At 31.7% G+C, this 23,449-nt stretch overlaps 1 protein-coding gene across 2 annotated transcripts; it reads right to left on the bottom strand.

The window, feature by feature from the left end:
- Window positions 1-10,626: 10,626 nt before the first annotated feature.
- ATWHY2 (WHIRLY 2) lies at window positions 10,627-15,554 on the bottom strand. 2 transcript variants are annotated; one of them, XM_018126395.2, is made up of 8 exons: window positions 15,396-15,554; window positions 14,932-15,053; window positions 14,732-14,829; window positions 14,476-14,568; window positions 14,108-14,202; window positions 13,866-13,939; window positions 11,813-11,901; window positions 10,627-10,985 (listed from the first exon to the last, which is right to left on the bottom strand). In XM_018126395.2, the coding sequence occupies exons 1-8, from the start codon at window positions 15,416-15,418 to the stop codon at window positions 10,869-10,871; spliced, it is 711 nt and encodes a 236-aa protein (XP_017981884.1). In that variant the 5' UTR covers window positions 15,419-15,554; the 3' UTR covers window positions 10,627-10,868. The 2 variants fall into 2 exon arrangements, with proteins under 2 accessions (XP_017981884.1, XP_088665458.1); XM_088809332.1 differs by lacking the exon at window positions 10,627-10,985 and adding an exon at window positions 11,002-11,144.
- Between the last annotated feature and the right edge of the window lie 7,895 nt (window positions 15,555-23,449).

Genomic DNA, 23,449 nt, shown 5'->3' with positions numbered 1-23,449 from the left:
CCCTCATAACCATCCAATGACAAAAGGTGAAATTATTGTTTTACCCTTTATGTCAATTTTGTCCCCTAGTCTCAAATTTCATACAATTAGTGATTCAATACTCTAGATCTAATCTTTTGAGTATCCAGATGTGATGAGTAGCTAATTCATCAATTCACTGGGCCCAGATTAATCACCAATCTTCTTGAAATCACTAGAAGTGATGTTAATGCTATGAACTCCATTATCTGGATATATGTTCCCAGATGTTTATCTCGATTATAATCCCAAAATACGAAGTCTAGATCAACGCTTTATGATGTCATGCTCATGGTAAATCAAAGATCATAAGGAGATTAAACACGAGTCCACTATCCATCAGGATTTCGGTTCTACTATAAGCAAATGCATAAGTGTGAGATCAAGATTTAGGTAACGGTAAAACTTAAATTTGATTCTCACATGATTCCAGTTCATGTTATAGTGTCATTACTCGAAGTCAACCATTTCGATGATTTGAGACTCATCATTCCCTTGAAATGAATCGCATTCATTTCGTTGGAAGTAATCTGGACACTACAGATTTAACATAATAAAGTGACCAGCTTTATTGTATGGCTGTGAACAATTTTTTAGATTCAATTAAAATACATGTCTCCTATATATGACTCTTCATACAAATATATTTTAATATCTCAATAGAATCTTGGTACCTTAATAACTAGATAATGAATGCTTACTAAAACAAACTCTTCGTCTTATTATCAAAATATACTTTCATTACAAATAAATTTAATGAATTTAAGCCTGAGAATATACTTGCTTTCCAAGGCACCATATTCTCAAAATTCCTAACACTATGCACACTTCACAAAGATTCAAGGCACGATTTTTGATGCAAAACATTGCAAAAGGGCTTGTTTCTCGATTTCTAAAACATTTTACATATATGTATATATATATATATATATATATATATATATATTTTATATATATAGTTTACACAAACAGCTTCCAAATCACTTTGCATCCACAATTGCATATGGTTTCTACCAACTCATGCTTGCCACAAAAATAGTGTATAAATTGTTCCAAATCATGTATTCAAATCACTTATCATTTTTTAGCAACTCATGCTTTCCACAAAGGCATTGAATAAATCTTTGATAAGCTACTATACATATAACATTGTATAGTATGGAATCTTTTGAAATAGACACCTCCTACTCACCTTACAATGGCAGGATATTACTTCGCCACTAATATTGCCTCAAATGCTTACTTTATGCTGACAACAATAATCCTTGCTTTGTCAACTTCCTGACATCATTTCAATTCAATACATTTAATAAGCTTTGCTACCAATATATTCTACATTTGTTGTTCGGATTTAATTCTATACTTTCGTCTCTTATTCTTAAGAGATAGCCGTTTACACTTAATCCTTAGCATAAGCTTTAAATTAAATAAACCCAGTAATTTGTTTATGACTTCAAATGTCCATGTCAATCTCCTAATAACATTTGTCATGTTCAAACTATCATTTTCATACTATTAATCACATATATGGCAACAACTATAAATCCAATTTCACCAAGTAATTTCTAAGCTTATATGCACAATTGTCTATCTAACTTTCAATGCCTTATTTCTCAATCCTCCATCCATATTACTCATCCTCATTTCTTTCAATTAACATAACAAGCAACCTTAACATTCCTAACTAGCTCATGCATTTTTAGATCTTTCAAAATAATCATCATTCCTCACAATGTGTCTTTCAAGTTTTCAATCAACACAACAATAGCCATTTTCTCAAAATCTTCCAACTACACTTAAAGCATTATTCATTTTTAACTTTGAGGTTGCTTGAGCCTCACATGCACTCCAATATTCTTCCAAGTTTCAATCACCAAGCTACCAACATTATTCACAAATTATTTTCTTAACAATTTTACCAATCGTAGGCCTTAAAACACAATACCATGCTTACCTTGTCTCCTTCACTTTGAATCCATCATGCACCAAGAGTTTGATGGCCTACATCTCACTAAATCCTCTCCAATCAAGCTTTTCTTTGCTACCACAATACATTTCTTATGGTTACCAACCCATTTTCAAAGAATATTCAAGCTAAAACCACAATCCTTACCTTGTTTCTCTTGTATCTCGAAACCAAGCTTTACACCTCCATCAACACTCCACGGTTTCTCTCTTGAATGTTGAAGACTCTTTGGGTGGTAAAATATCTAAACTCTACAAGATAAAGGAAGGAAACCTCACGATTTCTTTGGATCTTTTCCCAAAATCAAGCCCTCATTTGATTTCTCCTTTCCACTCTTTTTTTCTCTTTTTTAGGTGAAATTGGCAAGAACTAAGTTTTGTCTCTTTTTCTCTCTCAAAGGCATGGTTTTGCCTAAGTTCCCAAGCCATTTTCCTTTTTTTTTTCGTTTCTATTGATTATTTATTTGGCCACCTTCTTGGACCAATCACAATACATGCACACATTCACCTTTTATTTTCATTTGGCCATTTTGCCAACTAATAAGTTTTCATGCACCAATTTCCTTTCCCTCACATTGGTTAGAAATCCTCTTTTACTATCCATATCCATTCTTTAATTTATTTCCACTTAATCCCACCTTATTTGTGCCCAATGGTCTTTCATGCAACTTTCCCACCTTAACTTCCATTTGGCCTCCTCCTTGGCCAATGACATTACATGCAACTATATTTTCTCTTCTTTTAGTCTAATTGTCACCAAGTGTCCATCATGCATAAATTTTCTATGCATTCCTTTAACTTAAAAATTCACATGCATGTGTTATCTTATTTATTTTGTCTTATGCCTTTTTGTTTGTCACATGGTGGAGGTCCCACATGTTCCCCACTACAAGTACATCCTTGCATGCATATCTTTGCATGTAATAGTATTTGTTTACATGCATATTCCATCCTCCAACATAATCTAATTTTCCTTGGTTAGTTAATTTCCATTTAGCTTCAAATGTTGAAATTGCACATAAGTCCTCAAACTTTTCCTTATTTACCATTTGACCCTCTAAACTTTTCATCCTTTAAAATTTGATCCTTCAATCATTTTTTTAATTCCAATTTCCTTCTATTTTTCTTCCTTTACACTTGCACACATAAAATATCAAATTGACACTTCACCAAGGTGTCACCATAATATTTAAATATATACTTACCCTCTCTTACTTTATTTAATAAAAGCACGCGGGCCCCATTTACGTCGTTTTTCTTCAAAATTCTTTCTTACTTCTTCTCCCCCACTTCGATTAGCCATATAGTCCTCTTTCATAACTAATTTCAACAAAGATAAAATATTAATATTTTAATATTATTTTAAAATATTATTTTACTCCAACATTCTCCACTTGTCTCCTCGAGTCCCAAAGTGTCTCACTGTGTCCCTATTCACTTCCAAATCTCCTTTTAACTTGTTAATTCATTCTCAATAAAATATTATTATTTTATTATTATTCTCTCGGGTATGGAATATTTTATTTCAAAATATTCTTTTCCACCCGTCTCCACTCTTTCGCACTTAAATTAGCATCAATTGACCCTCGTCCTATCGATAAGGTCGTATTGACTTCTATAAGAGGGTACAAGGTGTTACATGGCACATTTTCTGTTTTTTTGGCTCTTTTCGATTTTAGGCCAACTGGCCAATTTCTAGGTTGTTCCTATTGTTTCCAGAATGTTCTTGAGTTGATTTGGTTTTAAACCTTGATTTGTTAATTTTAATTCTATTTTATTGTTTGATCTGTTTTAGCTTAACTCTGGCTACATCGGGCTTGTTTTTGCTAACCGACTTAGGCATTTAGTATGATATTTGGACCCTAACAGACCTTTACTGTAGACCCAGCAAACGTAAAGTTGTTGAAGACCAAGGAAATCCAAATTTCAATTTTGGGCTTAATTTGACCCATAATAAACAAAAATAAATACAAATAAACATAAAAATCAAATCAAATCAAATTGAATTGAAAATAATAACTAGTGAAAAATAAAATCAAACTAAGGTAATAATAATCATATTTAAAATAGTTAAATAATAATAATATTAAAATTAAGAAATTAAGTTAAAAAAATAGTGTCTACAACGAGTAGTGGATAGCGGTCGAAAGGACTGCATCTTTGGCTGAGCTTGCGCACTTAAGCTATTTCAAGGATTAAAATATATTTTAGCTAAATATTCCAACTTTCACCTAATGGGAGACATGCCACAATGCGAAAATGAGTGAAGGAATCTTATTCTGGGACATTAACTTTAAAAAGGCAACTTGGGAATTCAAATCCTAGTTGATGGGCTACCAATTGACAAATATCCAAATAAGAATGCCACCTTGTGATTGCAGAAGATGATGCAGGAATAAGGGTTTGTACAGTTCTACGAGTCCTTAACTTGACAAGCTAAGGTATCAATGAAATTTTCTTTTATATAAATGTTTAACATAGCTTTCTGAAAAACCAAAGCCAATAAAGCCAATGCTGAAGGTTTACCCTACGTTGGCAGATAAAACTAGGTGTTTAAGAACATTAAGTTAATTTTTCAATTTTAGATGGATATAGAAGTGATGTAACTTGTAAAAGTTATCTTTAAACAATCAAAATGCATCCAAAATTTTGATTTTTTTTTTTAAATTGCTTTTGAATTTAGAATTGAAGGTAGGGAAAAACAATGGGATTTCTTTTTGAAGATTTAACTAGTTTTGAATCAGCAATTTTTCATTCAAAATTCAACTAGTTAATACAAAGACTTTGTTGCAATCTTATCTAATTTTTAATTTAGGGTTAGAGTGTTTTTTTTTTTTTAAGTTAGCATTGTTTTACCAAGTAAACGTTTTGCCATGTTAGCATTATGCCACATCATCTCTATCAGTGCCATGACAGCTTGGTCAAAATACCACGTTAGTAGACTTAATGGTCAAATTTAACGGCGTTAGAGATAAGGACTAAAATTAACAAATTGACAAAATACAAGAACCTAGTTCACACAAATTATTGAACAAAAACTAAATTTATTCTTTTTGTATTGTATAGGGACTAATTGCAAAATTTAACGATTAAATTATTATTTGATTCACAAAAACATTAAAAGTACTTCCTGTTATAGCAATCATTACTCTCCTTTTCTTGTTTTCAACCTTCTTAACACTTAATTACAATATAAAGAAAAGTTGTTCTTACTTACATTACTAAAAAAATAGATTTTTACCAACGGAATAATTTTTGTCAAAAAATCCTAATAAAAGGCTGACGAAATGCCAATGGAACATTGACAGAAAGTATTGACGGAACCAATTCTGTTAGTACTCCGTCGGCAATACAATGGTGCACAATATTGTAAGATGGCACTAAGTTTACTAACGGGCGATTTTCATTGGTGACACCACTACCGATGGATAATACCAACCAAATTACCGACAGACGGTTTGGTTGAAATTTTGTTATGATTGCACAAAATTTCCATACAAATTATTATTATTATTATTATTGTGGGTTTTGTCTGAATTTTGCCATTTTTTCTTTGTGGGTGTTATGAAAATGGTGGCACCGAGGAATGTGTTGAAGGATGAAGGGAGTGTTGCTATGGCGTAGCTGGTTTGAGGTTTTCTCGATCTTATCTACCAGTTTGTTCTCCATCTACCGATTTTTTTTCTTTGTTCTGTTTTGGGGTTATGTTTAATGCTTGGAATTTTGAGATAACCAAAAGCATGTGTACAAATAGTTTGATGCTTGGGAGTCGTGTTGGTTGATTGGTTTTGATTGCAGCTTTGATTGTCCTGCCTGGTTCTTCTCAGGTTTGATAAGCAAGAGCATGCGTTTCTGCTTCAGTTTTCCATCTTGGCATGCTCTCTGATTGCTCTTGTTTATATGATTGTTTGTCTAGTTTGAATTTTGTTTGATTTTGTATTGTTGATGTATAGTTTGTTGTTCTCGTGTCTGGTTTTGTGAGTTGTGGCCTAATGTGGTGGTTTTTCTCTTCTTCTGGTTTTTTGAGTTTGGGGTTGTGAATATTCATTTTTTGTTTGTCCAAAAAAGTCTTTTCTTGTGACATATAATGAAATCCCTATTTTTAAAAAAAAAAAAAAAAAAAAGAAACAATGTGTTGTTAGTTGTTAGGTTGTTTATGTTGACAATTATATGCTGTTAATTGACTGCAAACAATTGGGATATTGTGTTATTAATTGGGATTTGATTTACAAACAATTTCTATCACTATTTAATATCAGCAATGAGGACAATGGAAAATGGAAACTTGATGAAACTAGATGAAAATAGGCTATTTGAATATTGATAGATGAAATACATCATCTAGATTGTATAAGTAAAATTATTTAACTTAATTAAGGTTTAGGGTAATTAAGCAATTAATTAAATGAGTAAATTTAGATTAATTTAAAATTAGTCAAATTAATTAAGGTTGCATTATAGGGTAATTAAAGAATTTAACTAATCAAATTAATGAAAAATGTTTTAATTAGTTGTTTAGCTATGAATTAAATATTTAAATTAATTACGAGTTTAATGAGTGAATTAAATAATTTAGTTAATTATTAAGTAATGGATTGTGTTATTATATAAGTAAATTAGAAATTAGTTAAATGAGTAACATGATGCATAATATTGTATTTCATTTAAATTAGAATTTAGGGAATTAATTAAATAATTTAAGTAAATAAAAATAATCATGTATTAAATAATTAATCAATAAATTAAATTACTAAATTTAGAAAAAATTAAAATTATTTTTTTTTTTTTTGAAAAGCAAAAATTATTTAACTTACTTAAGGTTTAGAGTAAACAATTAATTAAATGAGTAAATTTAATAAAAGTTAAAATTAGTTAAATTAATTAAGGTTGTAGTTTAGGGTAATTAAAGAATTTAACTAATCAAATTAATTAAAATTTTTTTAATTTGTTTTTCAGAAGTGTATTAAATTAGTAATATTAGTTAATTAAATAGTATTTAAATTAATTAAGGTTTAAATTAAATTAATAAAATATTAACAAATATTTTTAAAATCATTTAAATTATGAAAGATTTTAATAAATTAATATTTTGGTAACAAATAAAATTTTAATAATTCTAGTATTTAAGTTGGATTTTGTTTTCAATTGATGTTTGTGTTAACATCTACTAACGTATAATTTGGTATTGTAATTAAATTTAGGGTTTAGTTATATAAATTAGTTAACTAAATTAGTAATATTATTTAATTTGGAAAATATTTAGGGTTTAGTATTATAAGTAATTAAGTAATCAATTAAATAAGTAATATTATATATTATTATACTTATTTCATGTATTCCTCTGATAGATTAAAGTTCTGTAGAACGAAGAAGTGCATGTCACATGACCTGGTTTACAACTGAAAGTTATGTGGTATGTGTGAGTGAAATTTTATTTTATTTTCTCTCAAATTAAAATTAAAATTAATAATCTAAACTTTGGTTTTAATATCAGATAAGTAATGGCTTGCAAAAGCTACAACCATATGCTTCTTATAGTGGCCAAAGAGATGAGCATCCTAGTAGTCTCATCAAACTTTGGCTCAAAAAACCTTTTTTTTTCAAGGTAATAAGGAATGCTATTGAATTGAGAAAAGATAACTCACCAGTTTTATATAATTAATGGTATTCTTTGAATTATCTTGAAAAAATGAAGTTTTCTAAACTTAAAGTTGATGCTGCCGTGATCTCTTTGGCTACTGTAAGAAGTCATAACTTTGGCTTTTGCAGACTTCTCCAATATTAAAGTTAAAGTTTATATTGTTAATTTAAATTTTAATTTGAGAAAAAAAAATAAGTTGTTGACGGAATTACCGACTGGTGAAAATTTCGATAGATTTCTCTCATTACCAACTAAAAATTGAACCGACGGATCAAATCTATTACCGACTGAATTGCCAATGAAATACTTCTTGAGTAAGTTATCGACTGAATATTCTGCCAATGACAAATTTTCTATTACCGACCACGTTATTGTCGACAAAATTCTGACAGAAATTTTCGTTATAATTTTCATCCATAATATTACAAACAGAAGAAATCTTTCCTATTACTTATGAAAATTTCCTATAATAATTTTTTTATAGTGTTAAACTTTCAAGAATCAGGAATTCAAGATGGCAACAACAGACAAAGGGTGACATTTCACATTTTGTCTTCATTGGTGAAGACAAAACATGGATTAATAATTCAAGGGTGAGTTGTTTTGTTTTACATGGAACAACCACGTGAACCCTATTTCCTTTCTCTGCAACAATCAAGAATAGGACTTGTTCAATGCTTGGTTTTCTAGTAATCCAGTCCAGTGACATCTCTTAATTTCCTTCTTGAATAATGGATTCTGAGGGTAACGTTAACAAGACGGGAAGGAGTTCCCTTATAATTGTCCAGTAATAACATATGTAATCAAGAAGCCAAGCAATTTAACAGCAGAAATGATCATACAACAGTAAGGAGACAGATGGTTTCGGAGGCTCTTGTTGGTCTCAGAATCGAGAGTTCTCCCAGTCTTGCAAGCAACAGAATCATGGGCATGGGCTCAGACATGTTTCTCAAGCCCTTCAAACAATAATTGAGAATCACTTCTCTCTCTCCCTCTCATCATCAATTGCATTGAAAATCTCCTGTATAAATACAATAATGTTTAACACATTTCCAATTCATCCATGTATAGGATATAAAGTTGTTATTTCTGCAATAACCAATGAGGCCTCCGCATTTCATCCTGTTGTGTCTCCTCACAGCTGTTATGTATCTTTGGTCTCCGTATAATGAATTTCAGAATCTTGCTTCTTCTCCTTCTTCAATCTTCCTTACAGGAAGGAGATCACTGAGGGGATTGAAGATGCCATTGCCTGATCACAAAAACAGGTATCTTAAATCAGAGGTAATAGCTAGTATATCCTTTTGGTTCTTGGGAAAATTTATTTCAGGATGGAAACTCGTTTGCAGATGTACCAGTTATTATGTGAACAAAATAATTTTCACTACATATCCATGCAGGTGGCGGTTGATGAGGCTTTGCAATCAGCGGCGAAAGATTCCATGGCGCTCAGATATTCAAGGAGCCATAGCAATGGCAATATGGAGGACCTTGCTTACTACATTGACTACCATGGAGTCACAACTCATCCAACCCCAACCCCCAAACATCCTAAGCCATAACTTGATGCCTTTGTTATGTCAAATCAATAGATGAATGTATAATTAATTGAGCAGCAATAATTAGGCTAAAAATAGTTTTGCTTCCATCATGGAAGTCTCTCTTTTTTTTAAAAAAAAAAATAAAGGGGTTAAGGTCAGGTTTTGGCTTTCATGGTTATCTTCACTACTATGAATTTCAACTTTAAGATAGATAGAGTGAAATTGTATTGAACGAGAGAATACTATCTCTGGTTATAAGGTAATAGACTCAATACTGTTTATTTACTTTGTGTTTGATTCAATTCATGTAATTACTTGAGCTGTAACTCATATTTGGACTTAATTTTTAAATTTTATTGATTAAAATTGCATTAGTTGTTATTCGCTTTTTTAGGGGAAACTCAAGTTTATCCAAGTGAACATTATTACACCTCAGCCAGCTGAATTACAAGCATAGTCTGTATGGCTTGTTTCATTCATTTCCCAATCCCAGCAGTTATTGTAAATAACTAGAATTTTAACTTTTCTTCCCCCAGTGGCAAGATGACACTGAAAACAGCACACTGATGATTTGAGCTCGTCTCACCCTGTAACCTATAGGTCAACACTTGCCAGGATTTGAGAAAAGCATAAGATATGCGCCTAATTCTTTGATGGACAACAAATGTCCAGATATCAGATAATGGCATCTCTTCTAAAAGAGAGAAACCAGTAAAACGAGTACACAAGAAGCTTGTCTCTTGCACATGTAACCATTTGACATTTCATTTACATCATATTAAACAAGTTACCACTTGTACGTGAACTCTCATCTCAAGTACGTACTGTACAGTCAATCAGAAAGGACTATATTTACAGCAATGCACCCCTCAGGCGAAACAGCACCATTTTAGCAGCCAGAAGCATAAAGACAATCCAATAATCAAAATGTTTTACTTGGCAGTTTAACCAATGAGGCTTAAGTGGAACAACAATTTTCCCCGCCTTTGCCCAAAAATAGTCGAATAAACCCACAACTCACTCGGACAAAAGTGGAAAAGGGGTCGTCTGTAGGAATTTTGTAGGTTAAAACCAATATACTTAAAAGATATAAATTTTGGATACATAAACTTGTTTAACACACATGATTTATAGAATTATATTTATGATTTGAAGTCGCGAGAAGTCCATCTAGTTCTCATGTGTTCATAAATTATTACTAATAATTAATTATTCTGAGCCTTATATAAATCTTACCAATCACACTCATATCCAATGTGAAATAACTATCACAATCTCCCTCAATCTTTGATGACAAATCACAACATTACAATCACATACCAAGATTTTCACCTAAAATTTAAAGTCCAACTTATTAACAATCACTCACATCTCATTCATTCAAATCTTTTATGTTCTTGAAAGAATGTTGCTTGCAAAAAAGTTAGAAAACTAAAAAATATAAAAGCATGGAAAAAAGAATTATGTGCAATGTGCATATCCTTACGGGTCAATCTATAAAAGAAAATAGCACTGCCGTCACCAGTCACGACAAGTACGATAGAGTACAGGTTTCAGCTAACAAAAACAGAGTAAGGTCAAATCAAATAAAAACAAAAGACACAGAATAAGGTAGTGGGTTCAGAAAGTCCATATCATATTTGCAAAATATGAGGAAGCAGAAAAGGCAGCGCCAAAAACTTTCTACTAAGATTTTCATCACTTCATCTATCCCACTCCGAATCCAAAAGCTTTGGATTCACCTTTGATGAACTCCCCTCTATGCCTTTACGTGAATGATTGGTCAACCAATCCCAGCCAATGATGTGGGGCAATGCAAACTGTGCAAGACCAAAACAAGGAATAATTTCATGCTGCCCTTGACAAAACTACATACGTTGCTCACCAAGTAATTGAGAAATCATGCCAAAAGTCATTCACTTTTAAAGCCACATGGCAAGGAAACAGTAAGTCCACCAGAATGGACCAACTCAAAGTCACTGGCTAAAAGAAAACGAAGTGTATCATTAATCAACTTATCAGCTCAAAGAAGGTTTATAATCATTTGCTATCATCACCAGTATAATTTTTGAGTGTGAACTAAATTCAAAAGTTGGCATATCATGAAATTAAGAGAAATCTAACAAAATCAACTTGTCTTACATTCCATCATCGCAGTACAATAGTGTTAACTGTTAACCAGGAAAGAAAAAAGTAAAATCATGCTACTTATCAAAGAAATAAACCTATTAGACTAATTTAAGAGCTGCATAAGTCCCGCACCTCTTAAACCCCATGCCTAGCATTGAATGACAAGAGTACCATCCTCTAACAAAAGTCAAATATCACATTTTAAAAAATAGGCTGCAAAATATGTAGAGCATCAGGGGTTTTCTGAACTATATGTGTGTGCATGTGTGTGCATGTAGCCTGCACATGAGTGAGATCAAAAGTATATTTTCCTTATGCATTTTCAGAATAGTGAAAAAGGGCCTCTAGTCCTGATTCCTGACATGATTAATGAGGTAGTTTAGTGATTATCAGCCTAATCTCTCACAAATATTTAAACTCACACAGACATCCACAATCATTATTTCCAATAATAGGATAAGAATTCCAGTTAAATCATGGAGACAGCAATAAAGTTGAGGTAGTTATCATATCATACACTGCAAGCTGTCTTCAATACTGCAAATTCAGCTGTTGTGATAGGAACGTTAAACCGCTCATTGGATTTTAGAATGTTGTTGGAAACGGCTGCAAAGAAATTGCAGAAAAAGTTAAAACTTAAAGAGAACTCTCTGACAAAGAAATAAGTTTAACACTAGTTACCATCTGTTACCATTAAATTTTACTTTGTAGATTGCTTTGTTCATATATAAACTAATAATAGTTGCCTAGAATTTGGGAAACATAGCATAGGGGAGAAATAAAAAAGAAAGAACTTTCAATTTGTTCTACACTTTCAACAAGTCTCTTATTACTCCAAAAGGTGTAGCGAAGCATTGCACAAGTACCTTAGGAGATGATGATCTACTACTCTTTCCATCATTGATTAATTTTTACCTTTTAAAGGGAAGAATAATGCTTTAAAAGAAAGCTCCATATATATGGGTGCTGAATGCCTAAATGTCAATTACTGACAAATTATTGCAAAAATCATATGAAAAAATGTGGCTAGACTTGCCTAAATGACATTTGAGGCCATAGCCAAGGTATTCAAGATGAGGGCCTTGCTCAAGTGCCTCCTCTAGGGGGATCTCAGGTGTGTTTTCACATCTCACCATGCCTGAACAACTACACATGCTTCTGGCTAGCCTTTTACTGCATAAGCAGCAATAAAAAGAGCATGAGAAGCAATTTTAGTTTGATAGCATTGTCCGATGACATATGCAATACTCTTTTCTTTTCCCCTTTTCAGAATACGAAAGAACACTGATTGCGAATCTGAAAGGACCCGTCCCAAGATGACATCCAAGCCAACAGAGATTAAACTTTTCTTATTGTTGTGGAAAAGATTAGCCATAAGGCTTCCTTATCACCAAGATGAAAAAGACATTTCGTCCAAGCAAATCTCAAAACTTCTCTATAACCTGAATATGAGTAGGAGCTCTAAACCCCTAGATGTATGTACATACATAATAGACGTTTCCATTCCCATATATGTACCTATTTTCTGTCAATCAACCCTAACCCTTATCCTTTCAAGCAATCTTAGGAAAAGCTATCACAAAGATTAATATTGTCCTACACAATTATGGCCCCACTTGATTCATAAACCTGTCAAGCCCAGATTTTTCACTGCGTAAATTAACTCAGCACTCACTAACCTTTAAAAAATCTACCAAAATCCCCTTGCTCTCCTTTGGTAAAAATAATCAATGTGATCAAGCATTCCAGGCAGCATGCTTTCATGCCTAGTATTTTGAAGATAGGTTCATTAAATGGAGCACTCTTGAAATCCCAGTCAAACCCAGCAGCCCTTCTTAAAGAGCAGTTTATACAATTGTTTCATCCCACCCCTTGGCATGCCATTTTATTTTAGGGAATTTCTTAACACTTGTAGCACCAATCCCATTCAACTATCTGTAAACCTTCAATTCTTAGGAACCTGTTCCCAGCCGCCCAACAGGATAATTTTCATCTCTAAAACTAGTCAAGAGTTGGTCTGTCAGAAACAACCTACAGCTTGCTTCAGTTATAATTTCTGCTAAGACAAAGCAACATGGGCTAAAAAAAATAACTAGTCAAGAAACAATTTGATATGGAAAAACAGAAAATCCATCAAGAGATTATGAACATGTATTCTTGTTCAGCCATTGAAATTGATTGACTGATTCACTACAATATTTTGGCTTAACAATAAGTCTTAAATAACTATCATTGTGCCCCTTGCAGGCACACCAAGTTGCATGAACCAAATAATCCAAGAACAATAGGTTAGTGGTCTAGGGGCTGAGATCTCACCAAGATTAATCTAATTTCATCAAAAACCAACTCTTTAATGTTTGTAGGACATAGGTGATAACAAAAAGTTCCTATACTGCTAAACTATAAATATCTGTTCTTTACAATAATGCTACTTTTCTTGCAAAGAATTTTGGAAACAATGTCCAGCTCTTAAAAGACAAAAATTAGCAAAAATAAAACAAAATGTTGCTTTGAGAGAGAGCAATATTAAAGTTGAAAACAAAGCAAGTAATTAGAGATAGGTTACTTACTCAAAGAAATCATGTAGCCATTACCACCGTCAAGTGCCTTAATATATAGCTTCTTGCTTACTTGACCAGCATTACTGTAGCACAAGTTATTTTGTCAACTTCAAACATTAAAAATGAAAAAGCTTGCATGATGCAAGCTATAGCTTTTTCTCAAAGCACACAAATGTGCGCTAATAATTAATAGAAATTAGAGTTGCTTCCAACTAAAAATATATGAAAAAGAAACAAATACAGAACCCGACCTTGATAGCATTGAAGGGTCATGGAAGAATTCAGACACATCATGAGCACCCATGCTAATCAAAGACCCAACCTCTGTTGGTGACAAAGCAAATCTCTGCAAAATGTTAACAAAATCAATATGCTTAGCAACATAATAGTGGGAGGTCAAGAGCAGAGAGACAAGACAGAGACAAAATGTACCATAGACAAAAATTCTCCAGTTAAAACTATAATAAATCTATTTATAATCTTTTTTTTTTTTTTTGGCTCAGTAAAAGTGAAAATCTATGTATAATCTCTTGATGCAGAAAAATGAAGTTTACACGGTTTAGGGCTTTACTTATCAATGCACTAAAAGTTTAATGAGGGAGCAATTTGAAAATATTACCTGTCTCTTTTCCCAATCATACTTGCGCTCACCAACAGCAGGCCAGAAAGTCAACATCATAGCACCACGGCGATCAAGTTTAAGGTTACCAGACTATCAACATGAGGCAAAATGAAAAGCAACATTGGAGTCGTCAGCAAGATATATATGGTAATATTTACAAAGGTTGAGGGAGGCACACAAAAATGAACTTGAGAGAAAGAAAAATGTTACTAATATTCAGGAAAAGGGGTAATGGAGGGGAATTCAAGCATACATCTATTTTACTGAAAGTTGGTAGAAGAGGAGTAACAGAGAATGCAGCTTTTCCCTTGTATACTGTATAAGGAGCAATCACGCGAGCAGTAGAATTTCCTGCAAGTTCATATGCGAAAAAGGACTTAAACAATCACAAACACAAGCCATAATTAGCCAATATAGGAAAACCAAATCCAAAGAAAAGAATGCATTAAAGACCTTTGGAAGCAAAATCATGTATCGACGTTGAAATGGCCGCTCGGGATTCAAAAGCATGAGACCATAAAGCATCTCTAACATCACCCCGTTTCGCAGATAGCAGTGTTTGGGAAGAAAGGTTCCTGTTTACAGTAAAAAAAAATGCCCCAATAAAAAAAAAATCAACTTGAAAGGGTTCAGTGCCCATATCAAAGTCAGCAATCGGTTCTACTCAGTAATAACATTTTGCCGTGTAAAATTGAAAATCCATTGCCTGAAAATCAGAATTTACTTTGAAAGAATACTCCTAACAACTTTAAAGTATTAAATAAATATGCAAAATTCATACTACCCAAACACCTGAACCGATGATTGAAACTACAAAAGAAAATGAGACCTAGAAACAGACAACTTCATTCTGCTAAGCACCATAAAATCTTAAAATGTCCCAAAGCGAGAAATAAACAAGGAATAAAAAAAAATACCTGGAGCGCCATAATTTCATCATCTTTCTCGGATGCTCTCTTAGTCTTGGAAGAGTAAAGACAGAATGTTTTGCTCTGCAGACAGATTACCTTAGTATTTGGGCGGTCATATACTATGCTTACTACTCCCGATACTGGGCCTTCGCTATGGCTCGAAGAGGAAGGCCATGACATGTCTCGCCCTGCTCACGGTCCCGGATGTATTAAATTTACATTTTGATATATAAAGATAATTTTAAAAATTAATATTAATTTCTTCAAAATTTTAATTAATATTTTTTAATTATATTAAATTATCTTCTCGACAAATAATTATTTTTTCGATAATCATGAAATGGTAAAATAAAAATACCAAACATCAACTAATATAATTAAGCAACCCAAAACCAAAAACCCTCGTGTAGCAAGATTTTGTGCACTCTTTCCATAAGAATGACACATCCTAATTAGATTCATCCAACTTTCCTCTTTTATTACCTTTCGCCCGTTTGGTTTGAGCGGCGTTGAGCAAACCAGATTGGATCAATTGAATCGAAAACATTGGTTTATTCAATTTGATTAGGGGTACAATTATCAAAAAATTGAACTAGTCAATAATCAGTCAACTTTTTAATTAAATTTATCTTTTTAAAATTTTAAAGGATTAAATCAATTTTTTTGTTAATTTTGTTTTTTCATTAAAATAATTGAAGTGAGAAGATTCAAACCCTTCCACTCTTGATTATTAATTAAAACTCTAACCTTTTAATTAAGTACCTTTTTTGTTATCTTTTTACCATATTTAATATATATTTAATGCTAAAATTCCATTATTTAAAAAAATGTTGGGATTGAATCCATAAGACCAGTTAAATTGAGAAATAGTGACACCTCGATTCCTAGGTATTTTACTAGGGAATCAACTATTTCTAGGTATATAGAGGTAATAACATTTTCCATTGTTTGATTTGATAATTGTATTACCACTACAACATTTTAAGACTTTAGTAGTATTTTTTTAGTTGCACGTAGATTAATGCTTTTTTTTAATTGGGAAAAGGAGATTCGAGCCCTGCTCTCTAGGCAAGGGATAATATACCAATCAATGAGCCAAATGTTCGGGTGCACTTAGATGAATGCATTTAAATATTTTTAAATAATACTTAAATAATTTCATTTAACTACCTTAATAAAGTGTACTAAGCAAACAACACATTATTTTTTTTCTTTTGTTGGTGGAAGCTGAAGGGTTTAACAAAATAAAAAATCATTTTTTATCTATTTAAATATTTTTGTTAATTTTTGCCCAAACACTTCTTTATACTCTTTCCTTCAATTTAAATCCTTAGAACCCTCTTTCTTTTGTCACCCAAAAAGAAAAAGAAATTTGAATTTCTGGCTTCTTTGATTCATAGCAACGAAAATGCTCTCTCTCTCCCTCTTTTCAAATCACAATTTCTTAAACTTTATTAAAAATTTCATTTGCCTCTAGGTTTTTCCCAATCATTTTCTCTTCTCTTCTCTCTTCGTCACTCTAGGGTTTTTGAATTTGAGAGAAATTTCGTTGTGACTGAGCACAAAGATAAAGGTTCCATGGAATTGGTACAAGGTGGCACTAAATGCGGAGGGAGGACAACAAGGTGAAAATCTCCCATTTTATTTAGACCATTGGAGAACATTTAATTGCTATAAATCCTATCAGTATGAAGTTTTTTTTTCTTTTTTTTGGGTTTAATTTGGTTTTGCTAAATATGTTTGATAATTTGTTAGTATTTGGAATCAGTTTGCTAAATAGGTTTCATATAAATCTTGTCCCTTTATGTGAGTATGCTCAAACCAATTTGTTGATTTCTTGTTTCTTTATTTGAGCTCAATATACTATATGAATAATATTATTGTTCATTTTGTTGGCTGATGGGTATTATAAGTGTTAACTTATGAATTGGTTACATAGTCATATAGTTTTCTATTAAAAGTTCTAAGTTTATATGAGTTTTCATTTATGTTATGTTCAAAACATAAATTTAAAAAGGTGAACTTGAATTTAATCTAGAATATAAAATGATGAGGATGAAGACAAGAATTATTCAAAAATGATGAGGATCAATTTTTTTCTTCTTTTGGCTACATAGCTTATCAAGTTTATATTGGTAGATTTTATAGTCATCCACTTGAAATTTATGCAGTTATTTTGTTTATTAACTATGATCATTGTTTGGTTTTTTTGGCTATCATAAATCCTAAATCATTGTAATATCAATTTGCCAAAACCTGTTCTAGTTTGAATGCTTTGTTGGCTTGACTTAGTTACCATTTTTCCATTCTCTATATTAGCGGTGTGCAAACAATTATTTCGATTAGTTCGGTTTTGGATATTTAATAACCAAATTAACCGAACTCATATTTAAAAATAATCAAAATCGAACCAAACTATATAAATAACTGAACTAACCGAAACTAAACTAATTCAGTTAGTTCGGTTCGGTTTCCAAAAACTAAATTTGACAAATTTTTTATTTTTTTTGTTTGTATATATTTATTTATGCTATATTTTTTTAATAAATCATTACTACAAAAATATTAAAAATGATAATAAAAAATTATAATAAATAAGATGGATACTCATATAATTAAAGAGGAAATAAAGAGGAGAAGAGATTAGGTTTAGGATTTATTTTTAATGCAAAATACACATGATACTCTTACTTAAGTTCGGGTAGTTTGGATAGTTCGGTTAGAAATTTTCTTAACCAAAATTGAACCGAATTAATTTTAATAACCGAACTATCTTAACCAAACTATCCAAAGAACCTAACTAATCGAACCGAAAAAACTGAACTCATTGCAGTTCGATTCGATTTACATTTGCTCACCCCTACTCTATATGTATGTGCAAAACCTATTATTGCATACATGCACAGACTTGTATGGACACTAAGCTTAGCAGAATTTGTATCAGTTCTAGCAACATTGTTGGTGTCTCTGTGGTGTTAAATTGTTTGGAAATGATCTCTTTTTCTCTAGCCTTCTGTGTTCTTGGTTAAGTGTAAAAATACATGGTTGTTAAAATGAGAATTTGAAAAAAAAAAAAAAGAAAACTAAAGCAGTGAGGTAGTGATGATGAAAGAGTGACATCCTTTGGGTTTTGACCACTTTAATTTATCAAATCTTAATGGGCTAATTTATCAAATTAGTTTCATCTAATTTTTTGAGATTGATTTTTAATGGCTTTGGTAGTTGAATAGAAAGGCTAAGTGATTTGATGGATTTAAGGGTGGCAAAAAAAACTGCTTGTTGTCTTTGCTTGTTCATGTTGTAAGGTTTTTTATCTCTTGGTATTTGAATAATATTTGATCTCTTTGTTTCTAGAAGTATGTAAAAGCAATCCATCTTAATAGTTGTCAGCATTTGGGGTTGAATTATATTTTATAAAGATTTACAAGTATAATTTGAAATTTTTTTGTTATCGGTAGTACATTAATTATGATAATTACATAATTTTTCTATAATTCTTGAAAACAATTTTTAATGCTAAGTATTGATGTAATTAATGGCATTATACAAGATTTACTTTAATTTGGATATACTTATCCTGAAATATAGATTTTATCTATTTTTCTAATTCATTGGAACTTGACTTTATAGGCAAATGATGTTGTATTTTGTGGGCAAATCCTAATGTTTCTAGCACATTTCTTTCCATTGTCTAAACATTCAGGTAGTCATTTCTATTCAGTCTCACTTTGTTCTTTGATTGTTATTGGTTCTCTTTTCTTTGTGATTTCAAATAATGCTTTGCAGCTTTGAATATAAAGGAGTTTTTAACACATCAAACGAGACAAAATATAAGAAAGACCCACTTGAAGGTGAATTCTAGTTAACTCCATTTTTCTATTTTTCTGGTTTGCATTTACTTGTGAAATGTTTGTATTTTTCTAGTCAACACCAATTTTAATTTACAAGTTTTTTCAAGCATTTCTACTAATTTCAACTTTTATAAAACCTTTTAGAGTTTACTGATTAGTTATGCCACTTTGAACTTTTGGAAATGGATGTTCATTTTCTCTTAGTCTCCTAGAAAATAGTTTGGGAGGAGATCTGCATGTTGTTGTTTTCTTGACAAATTTTGAAAGAGATCTTAGTTTCCTACTTTCTCAAACTTAAGACCTTGTAAGGGTACAAGTACCAACTCACTTGACTAGGTAATTACTATTTAACATAGATTCATCATCTTTCCTTCCACATAATTATATCATTTGCATCAATTGCTAAGGTTTATTAAAGGCACCAAATGCCAACAGTCACTTAGTTCCCCTATTGCCATGTATGCTATAGTCAAAACCTATTTCATTGTGAACATAATCAAACCTCTGTTATCAGTAACAAAAAAGAATTCAAGACTGGGGACTTAAGTATATATAAGTTCAAGCACTTATAAGATGGACTACATTTGTTATCATAACCTTTGCAAGAGTGTTAATGCAAGACATTTGTCAAATTCATTGATTCCTTTCTCACGGAGATCATTTACTTGTTGCTGCTATATTTCTTGAGTATGCTGCTTTCCAAATTTCACAAAGATCTAGTAAAGATAGAAGTATCATTTCACTGCCTCACTGAACTAGGTAATTCTTTTTATAAATTCATTATCTTGCCTTCATCGTAATTATTTTGGTTCTTTGTTTTGTGTCATGCTTTTAATAATTTTCTTTAATTCATGTTTCTATTCTTTTTCCTTTTCTTTTATTCTTTTAATTAGGTAGAAAATAATTATAGTAAGTGAAAATTGAAAATAAGTTATGCTATGAATATAAGTATCATGAAATTTATTTGAGTTTCTTTCTTAGGGTCTTCTCTATCATCTTCATAAAGATTTCTAAGAGCTAAGGCTGCTGCACAGGAAGTTGTTTTAAGAGAACTTACAAAGGGAATTACTCTTTGTTTTCTACAACTTGCGATTCTAATGCTGGCTATATTATTAATTTATTATAATAGAAGCAGATTGAATCTATATATTAATAGTTGTGAAATAGTGTTATATAATAAAGTATACACTTTACATTGAGTATAAATGGGCATTTTTTTTTGGTTTTTTGGTTTATTTTCTTATTTGGGGTGTAGTTACATATAAACAAAACTAGGTTGGAAGGAGATATAAATGGCTTGTTTTATTTAGCTTTCTAAGCAAGGATAACCATTCTTAGGATCACACCATCACCAAACCCTTATGTTCCTTCTCAAATCAAGGTTTCCAAGCAAAGGTTAGCATCTAAAAGATAAATCTAGATTTCAACCTCTTTATATCTTTGCATTTGGGATTCAAATGTATAAAAAAATAAAGCTTGGACTGCATTGGTGATTAAAGAAGTTGGCTTGATAATGATGACTGCCACTAGTCTCTTCTTAGTTGTTAACTTTTATTTGTTAATTATGATATTTGATTTTTGAAATGTATTGTGATCAATATACTTACTTTCCTTTAGACACCCAACTAGATTAAAAGAGTTGAAACAATGATTAATATTGTAACTTGCAGGGTACCAAGTAATGCCTCTTCTGCAATATATTCTTATCCACATGGTAGCAAACTATTTTGGGATTCTAACTAGTAATGTTTGTCCGATATCTTTTCATACTCCCCTTCGACCTACTGCTTTGTGTTTGTTCAGGATTTGATTTTTGCTTCCTTTTGATAGATGTTCTATTTTGTTTCTCCATTTGTTTCTGGTTTTCTTTGTGCCTTGTTCCTATCTCTTGGGGTTGACTTTTTTGCTTTTATGGATGTTGTCTTTATTTCTAGGTTTTGCTGTCTTTGTTTCTTTGTCAGTTGCTTTGACTTTGTTTTCTATTCAATAATAGAATGCCATTCAAAAAAATATATATATATGCTATAAATTTTTGTAAAATTTGCATGGTTTATACTCTTTAAGTTGCTATAAAATTTGAGTGGTTTATACTCTCTAGGTTGCTGTAAAATTTGTACCTTTTTGTTGCATATTAGAAGGTTATATGTGTTACTATCATATACGTTTTAGCTGTATATTTTAAATGTTGCCATATGATTTAAGATTGCAGCCATGTACTATATGGCTACATATTAATTTTGCAGTGAAATTCCATTAAAAATGTTGCTAAACTTTTTCATACACTGGCTAAGGTTACACTTCTTTTATGTGTAGCCTTAACCTAAGGCAACATATTTTTCACCTATGGCTGTAATTTCTTTTTTGCAGCCAAAGGTAAAAAATGTTGTAGTGTACTAGGAATATATTAGGCTAGTGTTTGGTTTGGTGGTAATATTTTTTGTGGAAAAAACTCACAAAAATATGATAAAATTTTAACATACCATTGAACTTAAAAAAATTTATAAATTTAAAAAATTTTAATTATTAAAAATTAAAAATTAAAAATTACAAAAATTCGTTTCTTTCTTTCCTTTTTTATTTTCTCCTCTTATCTCTCCTTGTCCTCCCTCGTCAAGACAAATCTATCAATTGCTCAACTAGACTTGAATAGCCGGGGCCGGATTCAACATCGATGTGGCCACATTCGACTTGTGTAAGGTTGAAACGACATGTTTTGAAGTCGTAAATGGTGTGCTTTAAGGTTGCTTTTGGCTTATATCAAGGTTGTTTTTGACCATTCAATTGCCAAATCTGATCAAATTATGGCCAAATTTAGGTTGATAAGGGAAGTAAGGTAAAGAGAAGAAAAAGGAGTAAGAAGAAAAAGAAAAAAGAGAAACAAACTTTAAATTATTTTTTATTTTAAATATTAAAAATATTTTAACGAGTAAGATTATGCCACAAGTGAGGTTTTGTTACACCATAGGGAAAGAGGTAACTTGTATAGGAAAAATTTAGGACAACGAATAATCAGCTAAAAATTTGGGTTAAAACTGTTGAAACTCGATAATCTCAAATAGGCATGTTTCTTGACAATAATAAATGTAAAAAGCATGGGTATCACCTTTAACTCCTACGAGTTTATGAGCCAACATTTTCAAACCTAACTCTTTTAGCATAGGATACATATGTCACGCCTCACGTGACAAGCTTAGAGGAAGGGAAACTTGGGAACATTACGAACATGCAATCGAGGCCATTGGCCAAGTGGATGAGGGTTGAAAGGTGATACCCATAAACTCGTAAACTTGGGAGCACTAGGGTTTAAGGTTTGGAGTTAAGATTTAGGGTTTTGGTTTTTTTTTTTAAAGCTGGAATAACTCTCAAGGTTAGGTCTTTGTTAAAATTTTATTAGGGTGAAAAAAAGAAGTACACTTAAGAGGGGGACATAAGCTTTACCTCCAATAGTACATAAAATATTTCACAAGGTAGCCTAAAGGGAAGTAATACTTCTTTTATACTAAGTCTACAGGGGCATAAAATAGAGAACAAAACTTGCTTATAAAAGAACAAATAAATAAGGAGTATTAATCCCTTACATGTGTTTAAATCTAATGTATGGTAAATTAATTCTATCAAGCTTTAATATGCCAATAAGCTCACCTTCGGCCTTAGAGAAAACCTTCAGTCCATCATTTGTATAGCCTTGGTTGGAGAGGAAATCTACAACTTGGTTACCTCAATGGTGGATATGAGAGTTACGGGCAATAAAATAGTTTAAGCATTTTCGATGGAAGCAAGGATATACCTGATGTAATGTGATCCGTTATTCCCATTCAATATCATGTTTACTACCACTTTTGCATCGATCTTGTCACGACCCGGAACTCCCATCGAGCCGGTGACAATTGCCGCGATGTCCCGATAGGCATTAATTACCCCGAATGCCAATCGAAATCCAGCAAGGCTTAGCATCAGCTTCTGCATCTCCCCAGTGAGCGACAGTTATTGAATCTCACATTTCAAAAAAAATCATAAGTCATTTCCAAATCAAAATAATAAAATATTACTTTCTGGCTCACAAGGGTATTTTCGTCATTTTTCTTCGAAAACATCAAAACCCGCAAAAAACATGGTGTAAAAGCTAAATATGTTCATACATATTTTAAATCAAATAACTGAAGAATAAAATTACTTTTACAATGACACGTGGGTCCTCAACTGACTAAG

Source organism: Theobroma cacao, chromosome 8 (assembly GCF_053813885.1).
Source record: "Theobroma cacao isolate CCN51 chromosome 8, ASM5381388v1, whole genome shotgun sequence".
Lineage (NCBI taxonomy): Eukaryota > Viridiplantae > Streptophyta > Magnoliopsida > Malvales > Malvaceae > Theobroma > Theobroma cacao.
This window is presented reverse-complemented; position numbering and strand designations above follow the sequence as displayed.

Excerpts from the sequence above, each read along its gene's own strand:
- ATWHY2 (XM_018126395.2), bottom strand. The coding sequence starts at position 15,418 with ATGATGAAATTATGGCGCTCCAG. Across the intron at positions 15,054-15,395 it reads ATGAAATTATGGCGCTCCAG|GAACCTTTCTTCCCAAACAC; the intron begins GTATTTTTTTTT and ends TACTGTAAACAG. Across the intron at positions 10,986-11,812 it reads TATTGAAGACAGCTTGCAGT|TTTGCATTGCCCCACATCAT; the intron begins GTATGATATGAT and ends GGTCTTGCACAG.